This window comes from Sinocyclocheilus anshuiensis, unplaced genomic scaffold (assembly GCF_001515605.1).
Source record: "Sinocyclocheilus anshuiensis isolate Anshui unplaced genomic scaffold, SAMN03320099.WGS_v1.1 scaffold101, whole genome shotgun sequence".
In the NCBI taxonomy this organism is placed as follows: domain Eukaryota; kingdom Metazoa; phylum Chordata; class Actinopteri; order Cypriniformes; family Cyprinidae; genus Sinocyclocheilus; species Sinocyclocheilus anshuiensis.
This window is the reverse complement of record NW_015540892.1, coordinates 784,607-795,071: the sequence shown is the minus strand read 5'-3', so window position 1 is coordinate 795,071 and position 10,465 is coordinate 784,607. Positions and strand designations below refer to the sequence as shown.

Below are 10,465 nucleotides of genomic sequence, written 5' to 3'. Positions count from 1 at the left end.
GGAAAAAAAAAAAAAAAAAAAAAAAAATATAATACTCTAGTTGTTTTTTTTAGACATGAATACTTATATATAACCCTAATTTTACTAGTCAAACCTGAACACAGAGAAGGACATTTTGTTACACATAACATCAGAATTCAATAAAAATGTAACAACAAATGATTAGGAATGCTAGGTCTGATCTGATTTCAACCTCTTATTTGAGTCTTCTGTATCAATTTTGTCATTGTTACAGCCACACCACTTCATCTGTGTGTGTACAATAGTGTGCTGTGTGTGTCTGTGAGTGTGTGCAAGTGAGTGTGCGTTTAAGTTGGTATGTCGGTTTTGTACTCTTGATGTTTTAGAGTGTAATCCCTTTCTTGCTGTTCATTTTTTTTACTGCACTGTGGCTGAAACATTGATTTTATTTCACACATTTGCAAAAACTTGTTACAGTCACACCAGTTCATATATGTGTCTATTTTGCACTCATGATATTTTAGAGTGTCACCCCTTCATTGCTGTGTGCTTTTGTTTGCATCATGTCTGATTTGGTGTTTGTACGACCAAAATATTCTCTGAGTTTTTTTTTTTTTTGTTTCCCGTATTTCCCATTCATATGTCGGTCATTTTTGACTGCGAAGGAGCCCAGTGTGACTTTATTTATTTATTGACCCTTTAACATATCCAAATCATGTCCATGATTTTTTGTGTGTTCACATAGATAATGCGACAAAAGTCACAAAGTGTCATCCCATTCCTATGAAGTGAAAAAATTTAAAATTTCAAAACATAAAAAGAGGCACAGAGGGTTAAAACGTGCACTTTGTAATAATTTAAAATTAAAGGTTTCACTGTACAGTACATTTTAAATCACTTAATAATCTATTTTTTCCTACTTACATGGGTAAGATGAGCACACATTCAACAAATTGAATTTAATATACGTTTAAGCAGATAAACTTCATTTCTTTTTCACAATGACATCCAAATTAACAATGATAAAACCCTTTGAAACCTATAAATTTAGTAGCTATTTATTCATTCATTCATGCATGCATGCATGCATCCATGTATATAATGTATATAAAGTGAATACAATAAACATAATAGTTAAAAGAGGAGAGCTTTTTGCCTGCCTCTTTAATTAGAATTACAACAAACATTTGCTTCAATTTAATTATTTCAATTTAAAATATATATTTTAAAACGTTATTCTTTATGTTTCCTGTGTTGACAGCTTCATTTTCAGTGAAGGTTGTTTATTGACAGTGATGTTTCCATGAAGAACCTTTAACATTCATAGAACCCATTGCACACAAGGTTCTGTATAAATATTGTCCACAAGATGGCATTGCAGCATTATCATTGTATTCAGTTTGAAGCGATTTCTGTCTGCATGTCTATTTTGTTATCATATTTTGTGAGCTCTTACATAGGTTGTCCAAAATTCAGAGATTCCACAATTTTCTAATTTATGTATATGCCAAAGCCAGGGTTAACAACTGAAGAACAGTTCCCTGTGGAAGCATCACTACTACTGAACATTAATTACACTTTCTAAAAACATTCTATAAATTCAAATCTATAAAGTTCCAGTTTCTTTGTACTCTTGTCTAACATCAATCAAAAAACTGGATCAAATAGCAATTGCACAGACCTGTAGCTTTCTGATGGTCATCTGTGTCCAATTTAGGCTTACGCCCTGTAGAAGCAGGTTGTGAAGGCAGGGGCTGCAGAACAGAACCCTTTGAAATAGAAAACACACTTAACTGTTACCTGCAGAGCAGGTTTCTTCAAGACAGTTTTAAAAAGACATATCTTATGGTTTATAAAATATGTTGTTTAACTTATTTGTTTAGTCATACTTAGTAATGATAAAACATTACTTAAACATCTACTTCAGGTTATTTTGTCTTAAAGGGCTAGTTCACCCAAAAAATGAAAATACTCTCATTAATTACTCTTAATTAATCAAGGCAGAATTAAGCAAAATAGCCTCTCCTTCCTGAAATTCTGGAATTACCTATAAACAAGTGACCCATCTTTCCTAACCATTATGAATATTAGACAATTCTATACTTTAAAAGCAATAACAGTAATGGTAATGCGTTATTTCATCTATCATAAGTAATTATTATCCAAAACATTACAAAAACCTCAAATATTTGCAATTACGAAAATATATTTAGGTTCTTAGTAATTCTCTGGGAGGTTTGAAAAAATAGTAGTTACTAATTTTTTAATCTGTCCCACTTTATATTAGGTGTACCTATTATGTTCATGTTGAATTGCAAAACACTTATGCTGCTACTGAGGTTGGATATGCGAATAGGGCAGGTTTGGTGGTAGAGGTTTAAGGGGTAGAGTTCGGGTCAACAGTGTAATTATAGATGTAATTACAGGACAAGACAATCTAAAATCATGTATGTGCACAATAAGTGCATTGTAGCAAATAATTAATATAAATGTAAGTCCACAGTAGTTAAGGATACTACATATAAACTGCATCCCTTTAATCAGTGTCTTGTTAGTTAATAGTAGCGTTAACATTGTTACTCATTTGTTCCTTTGTCCTTATTCATTAATGATGATATTCTAAAGTGTTATCTTTTAAGTGAACATCCGATAGACACATCACAGTGCAATATGTCAGAAGCAGTCTTGTAGTAAGTATTGTAAGTATCAATATGCAACCACAAATATCATTTATATACTTTCAGAACATTTGCTTTTTCACCAAGAGTTTTTTACTAGAAGGGTTTGACCGAACATATTTTGTCAGATAACTAATGTCCAAAAATACCTACTAAATTATGATCCATATCCATTCTGTCATCTATTCCACTTCCATTTTCTCCAGAACTCTACAAATAATGAGAAGCAAGCATTAACTTAGTTAGTAAGCCATCAAGATATTCAGAGGGAGAAAGATTAAGAGTCATTTCTGTCTGTGTACTATAAACAATACATTTAAAAAAAATTGCCAACAAATGTAGATATAAGAATGACACAGTCTTAAGATTATTTGCAGCTTACGTCATAGACATCATCATCATCATCATCATCATCATCATCATCATCAGCATCATTACAATGACGCTCTGCAGCTCGTGGGTTTCCAACCACCCTTAACTCTGAGATCATGCCCTAAAAAAACAGGTCAACATCAACATCAACATCAGAGTTAACAACAGTCAACACATCAGCTGTAGTTGTGTATGAACATAAATGTCATTCCAGATAATTATCCTGAATGGATGGATGTATAGATACAGTAGTTATACCAAATTGGTCTGGGGCAATCGACTGATCAATTGATCATTTGTCAGACAGACTCACTAACAGACAGACAAACTACAAAGGGTCCATGATACATTTGCTATTGTCCCTTTGTATATTTGAACAAAAAGCATACATGGTAACACTTTAGGGACCAATTCTCACTAGTTGCTTATTAGCTTGCCTATTATTAACATATTGGCTGTTTATTAGTACTTATAAAGCACATATTCTGCATGACCATATTCTACATCCTACCCAATACCTAAACTTAACAACTGCCTTATTAACTCTTAATAAGCAGCAAATTAGCAGTTTATTGAGGCAAAAGTCATAGTTAATGGACCAAATATTGTCCTATCCTAACAAACCATACATCAATGGAAAGCTTATTTATTCGGCTTTCAGATGATGTATACATCTCAATTTCGAAAAATTGAGCCTTATGACTGGTTTGTGGTCCACAGTCATAATTCTTAATATTAACTTGCTGCTTATTAGCTTGCATATTACTAGCAAATTGGCTGTTTATTAGTACTTATGAAGCACATATTAGTGCTTTATTCTGCATGAGCATATTCTACATCTCTTAATCCTACCCAGTATTTAAGCTTAACAGCTACCTTACTAACCTTATTAATAAGCAGCAAATTAGGAGTTTGTTGAGGCAAAAGTCATAGTTAATGGTTTGCTAATAGTGAGAATTGGACCTTAAAATAAAATGTGGCCAACATACAGAGTACTTTTAGACATACTTGATATTTGTCTGGGTCATCAGCTCCACTTTGTCCAACAAAGATCTTGGAGTGTGTCTCCAGCTCCAAGTCATCAGCTGAGCGCTCAAACGTTACCACCTTGGGCTCAGATTCACAGTCCTCGTAGAAAGACACCTGGTCCAGACTAACAGCGAGAGAGAAGCGGCTCCACTCTTGTGGCTTGTGTTCCACCTCAAAGCTGGCCACCTCTTGAGATGTATCTGAATCGGGCTCTGTGTAATAAAAAATAACCTTTCTTTTGCCATCCTCCACTGCTGAGAGCTTGACCCCGATGTACATGATCTTTTGATTTGAGTCGGTGATGGAGAAGAGGACTCCAGCATCATCAGAGTTGGGCTTCAAATGGAAGACAAGAGAGAAGTCTCGGTAGAAGGGTGTGGGAAGGTGGGCGCGTGCCATCTGTTCTGTGTTGGTATCTTTTGTGAAGAGGTAAGCACTTTGTCCATTTGGGCCTGAAACCCGGGTGATGTCTTCAGGTGGAGGGTTTCCAATTAGTTGCAGCAGGGAGATTCCACTCTCTGCTATGATACAAAAAATAATGGAAATCAGTACAGTTGAAATGAATGTAGCGTTTGGTGATGTTACATTTAAAAACATATTAAGTGAAAATTAAATGAATTATTGCTGAAATATTACTGAAATTTTAATTTGCTATTGAAATATTTAAAAGATTCAGTTCTTACTAGTGCCTAAAATAGCATGTGTCTTTTAGAAAAAGGGCCAGTTATTATATAATCTTTGCAATACATGTGAGGTAAAATTGCACCCTACAACAAAGTCAACTGATTCAGCCTCATAAATCAACATGCTGCAGCCTATGGGGACTGACAAAAATGGTGACTGGTGATTATTACCATGTCTACAGAAACTGGGGGAAAACAGCTAGACACAGTGGAATAATTCTTCACAGTGTACATTACAGTAAGTCCTGAGAGAATCAGACTAAATATAGCATGCTAAATATGTGAAATTTTGCTTTCTCAGGGTTGATGATGGAGTATAGGGAGACCATTGTCAGATCACAGAAATTTAAAGGTCTAGGTCTTGTAAAGACCTGACTGTTCTTTAGTATAAATGTTTTTACTAGGTCACCCTTGTAAAAAACATCATAGTTTACATTTATATTAAATATAATCGGTTACTTTTTTGACTCACTTAAACATGACTTAAGTCTATTTTTATGCAATACAGTATGTGTAATGACAATGTTTACTGATGAAAGTAGAATTTATTAAATATACTTTAATGTCCTTTCTATTGAAACAAAAAATGATTTCTCATAAAGCCTGACACAAGACATTATAAATGCTACTAAAGTAAGTGATAAAAACAAAGCTTAACTGCCACATACATTTGATAAACCATATTTCAAAAGTGTAAACGTAAGCAAGAAATCTTTTCAAAATGTTATTATAAAGGAAATTATATTTAAAGTACTGGTGAATGTTCATTCTGAATTACTTGAATCTATCTATAATTAAACAATAAATAACATGTGCTCTACTGCAACAGTTGTGAACATGCTGATGAATAAATCGTCCCTTGGGCACCAGTGTTATTGGCCAACTGTTCCAGACACTCTCCCACATGTGTATACATCCTACAGCTGTGATAAGACATGACTAAAATAAATAAAATTTTGGGATTTGACAAAACAAAATAAAATGTGATGCTAATAACACTGTAAACATAAAAAATGCAAGTCTCCTAAAAGTTCTGTCAACTCTGATTACTTCAAATTGCTATTGTTAATATGCCTTCTGCCAGGAATTGTCTTTATATATACATATATATATAAAAACATTTTTTTTTTCTTTTTTTTTTCTTAATGGTTGTAAGTCTACTGACAGCTGGATAGGTAAATGGGAATTAAATGAATGAGATGGAAACCGGAGGATCCTGTTAACTGATACCTCCTTGACTCCCAAGAGACCTAATTAAGATAAACTTTCCCTTCAAAAAATTATCTGAGCCCCTATACTTCCCAAGAGATAAGACAAAGAGTAACTCAAGGAAATGACCAGCATGAAACAGCTGCCAATTATAATAATTCAGCTCTTTTTAAACACTGTCTAACAACTTATACTGAAGAAATTGAGGGTAAATAAAAGGAAAACTAACATACTGAATGCAAAATGGCCTAAATCCAAAATGAATGCACTGAAACAAATAAATACGTTAAATGATGAAGTCTGGATGCAGTACCAGATGTGTAAGAGAAAAAAACCCTCTTACAGCATGGTTTGCAGTTGCTTGCCCCTGAGAACTTTGCGGTTTTCATGGTGCTTTCTCCAAGACCACAGTGATAGATCAAAACGCCAACCTTATTAATTACCATCACAGTGCAATGCCAGAGCTGGTCATAAATGGTCATTAAACGATCAAGGAAGACTTTGTGTCAGATAAGAATTGCTCTTCCCCCACAACAGATCTTCACAACTGTCTACACAATGAATCCTTTTTTTCTATCAATCTCCCAGCATTTCTTGCACATCATCTAAAAAAAAGAAAAAAAAAGAGAAAAAGTCCCTCATAGCTAAAAATAAAGCCTCTTAAATCTGATCGTGGATTCTCTGCTGTGTCTTGTCACACATTTTCAGAGGGAACCTTGTTATAACCAGCACGCAAAGAAAGTTCTTTGTCTTATTAATAACACAGAGACACAATAATCTGCCTCTTTGTCCAAGTGTTACTCTCCAACAAACGTGGCTGAGGTCATCCACCACAACTCACACATATGTATGTAGATGGTGGTCAAACTGGATTGTGTTTGACAAGAATGCTGATTCAGCATGGTGAAAAATCTATTTTATTGTGATAGATGGTTGAGCTGGCCTTAAACATCATACACTAGGATCAGTAGTTTTATTTTCTTTTAAATAAAAGAATAAGCTCAGGAGTCTTAGTTATAGAAATAAAACAAAAGCATTGCTTTAAGAATCAAGCACTCTAGGAGCACTTATTCTAAACATGAGAATGAATGACTTTGCCTGATGGATTATTTTTTACTACATTTCACATGGACAACCATAGACTCTCCTGATCTCATCTAAACTCTAAAGCTAAGCAAGGTTTGGCTTGGTCAGTACTTGGATAGGTGACCACCAGGGAATGCAATTTGCTCATCAGAACTGACCTCAATGAGTAAACACTGGTTATATAACCTAATTCTGACATAACAGAACGCATACTGTATGCGGACTCCCCACATCCTTCTCATTCATTTATAACTGCATATAAGTGTGTTTCTGACTAAATTTATGGTGCATACACACGTCATCTCATTCTTATTCTTCTTAGGTTGATGAATCAGGAATATTCTAAAAGATGGAACATAATTAGCACAATACATGCCTAAACCATCTCCATAAGGGTTTCCACACCACAGTTTTCTCATGTATTAGCAACTTTCTGCAAACAAGCATGTGCAGCTTGTTCTCCAATTAAGTTAAGTCAAGTGTGTCACTTTCAAAACCAGTCAAAATACAATAAACAACTTTTATACAGGCCTCAACTACACAAGATCTAGCTATAACACAATTTTGTAAAAAATATTGTATGGCACTTAATTATTCTGTGTCTAATAATAACAAATCGTAGACTGCCAAAATTCTGTATTTTTTGCAAACCTGTGGATCTACATTTTACACTAAATTAAGAAACAAAGTGCACACATATTAATTGATAATTATTTCTGATTGAAAATGCTTGCACTCAGAGTCTACACACAAATATGAGCTACAGGTTAAAAACAGTCTGCCAAAATGAAAATGTTTAGAATGAATGTGCAATTAGTATTCATGCATGCATGTAATTCTAATGGATTCACACTGAGCCAAGCATGCAGACCTCACATCACAGCAGATGTGCATAAGTAAACGTTCTGCTGGTTAGCGTATACCCAGGTAGTAAATGTTGGTCTGAGCCCTGGCAAAGCGATAGCAGAGCAGAGCAGAGCAACCGCTGACAGACAGGAAGTGACTGGTGTCTCTCACGGTAGAAAGCACACCAATAAAAAACACATACTGACAAGACAAGCGGCACAAGTTTTAGATGCATCACAGTTTTACCTTTGTGGTTACTAACGGTTAGGCATGACTGACTGGGCTCTGGTCCCTCGGGGAGGGTGTGGCAGGCCACAGGCAGGCCCCTCTCCTGTAGGACTGTCCAGCAGCTGTCCAGCAGCACCTCACAGAAAGTCCTGCAGGGTAGCAGGGCTATCCCAGGTTTCTCAGAGGGCTGATGGCATCTTGGTGCCAGTAGTAGGCAAAAAAAACATTCCAAACCATGGTGGCAGCCTGAATGCAGGAGCCAACCCCATTCATTTAACACAGCTACCACATCCTCTGCCTGGGTGTGGTTAAAAAAATTAGGTACAGAAAATGTGACTTCACCTTGAGATAAACAGAAAGGCCAGTCAGAGCCTCTTGATAAGCAGTTTGTGGAATCCTCAGTGAAAGCGGAAGTGCTAATTATACTAGTCCTGCTGTCAGTGACCCTTGTCCCTGTAAGGATGGTCGCTGTTGTTTTGCCTTCCTGAGCCAAATCCATAGTGGGCCCTGAGCCTAAGCCTGACCCAATGGCATCACCTGAGGAACCTTTGACATTTATTTCATGTTCGACTTCTTCTGATAAAGACTTATCATTACCCATTTTCGAGGAGATGACAGGTGTCCTCACTGTGACATTGTTATTCACAGTTGAGTTCTGGTCCCAATTCTTCACAAATCCTTGGATCCCTCTCGCTGCATCTATTTTTTCCGACCCTACATCAGCAATTTTCTCCTCCTTATTGGTCGTTCCACCAACAGAAGTGCCATTGTCCACTGTGGGGGCCTTTGTGACAGGTGAACTGTTCCACAAAAAGGCATTAAGAGGACTCACATACAGAATCAACAGGATAGACAAGCCCCAGCTGAACCTCATCTTTGCATATACACTAGTCCTTCTGTTGCCCGAGTCATTCAGAACATGCTATCAGGCGCGTCTTGCAAAAGTAGTCTAACCAACACTGCAATGCAAGATGAGTTATCTTTTCCTTCTCTTAGCTCATTGTAACAGGGGTAGAGAGAGACAGAAGGCGTGTTCTCTTTAATATAAGTTGGACCTCATTGGCCACTTCTACTTTTCCCCTCCAAAATGTGAGAAATACTCAACCTCCCACTGTGTCGCAATAGACCCTGCTTCGAGAACACAGATGTGCAGCCTCAGTTTTCCTAATGCTCCTCTTTTGAGAATAAAATCCATATGGACCCCTTAAAAATATTTAATATAGCTTTCTTGTTTGCTTGCAGAACTTCAATGCCCATTTCAATGCCATTTCAGTTTTCATGAATGACTATCAGTAAAATTAACAATTAATCTTTGATTATTAATACTGAAAAACACAATGTGGAGATCACTATGTGCACATATCCCTTTTCTTTAAAACAATAAAAAAAGATATTAAAAAATATAATGAAATAATTACATTTAATTGGAATAAATTTACTTAAAGGGTTAGTTCACCCAAAAATGAAAATTAAGACTGCATTTTACTTACCCTCGAAGCATCCTAGGTGTATATGACTTTCTTCTTTCAGACGAATCCAGTCGGAGTTATATTAAAAATTGTCCTGGCTATTCCAAGCTCTATCATTGCAGTCAGCGGGTGTTGCAGTTGAACAGTCCACAAGTCGTCAAATAAAGCTCGCGCATTCATAATAAAACGTGCTGCAGACGGCTCCGGGGGATGAATAAAGGCCCCCTGTAGTGAATCCATGTGGTTTTGTAGGAAAAATATCCATATTAGGGATGTCAATTTTCGATCATTTCCATGATCTTCATTTAAATTAACGATTAATTACGTAGGCCTATTTGTTTTTAAAAATCCGGCATTTACAGTGCATTAGAATAGATCGTGACAATGCATGTGTGCGTGTACAAGGACGGAGCGAGCGCGGGTTTGACTAGATGTAGGCTATTTGGAGCTTATTGCTCACGTCTCGTTCGGCACAAATCCAAATGTTTCCATATTCGTAATGTATTTGAATGTTAAACTATTATTTATAATGTAAACTAGGCTTGTACTTTACACGCATTCGCATATAGACGGAAACGATCATCATTTTCCTTAAAGCACGAGGGTGAGTAAAACACAAGCTAATTTTCATTTTTGGGTGAACTAACCCTTTAAAGCATCTCTATGTCCCATTTTAAATTTTTTTTGCCTTGAGATATCACTTTCAAAATCATTCTGAAGATACACTGACTTCTAATAAGACAAATAGTTTCTCGCCACTACAGGTGCATCTCAATAAATTAGAATGTCGTGGACAAGTTCATTTATTTCAGTAATTCAACTCAAATAGTGAAACTCGTGTATTAAATAAATTCAATGCACACAGACTGAAGTAGTTTAAGTCTTTGGTTCTTTTAATTGTGAT

General features: G+C 35.9%; 1 protein-coding gene across 3 annotated transcripts in view; it reads right to left on the bottom strand.

Moving 5' to 3' along the window:
• col18a1b (collagen type XVIII alpha 1 chain b) overlaps positions 1-10,465 on the bottom strand; it is a 50,906-nt gene that overhangs the window by 27,631 nt on the left and 12,810 nt on the right. The window contains exons 1-5 of one of the 3 annotated variants that reach the window (XM_016486598.1): positions 8,690-9,057; positions 4,020-4,561; positions 3,022-3,132; positions 2,793-2,849; positions 1,643-1,730 (exon numbers count right to left, since the gene is read on the bottom strand). In XM_016486598.1, the coding sequence (XP_016342084.1) occupies positions 1,643-1,730; positions 2,793-2,849; positions 3,022-3,132; positions 4,020-4,561; positions 8,690-8,966 (1,075 nt within the window). In that variant the 5' untranslated portion in view covers positions 8,967-9,057. Of the gene's footprint in view, positions 1-1,642; positions 1,731-2,792; positions 2,850-3,021; positions 3,133-4,019; positions 4,562-8,689; positions 9,058-10,465 lie in introns of those variants that run through there. The other 2 variants (XM_016486599.1, XM_016486600.1) reach the window with 2 other exon arrangements.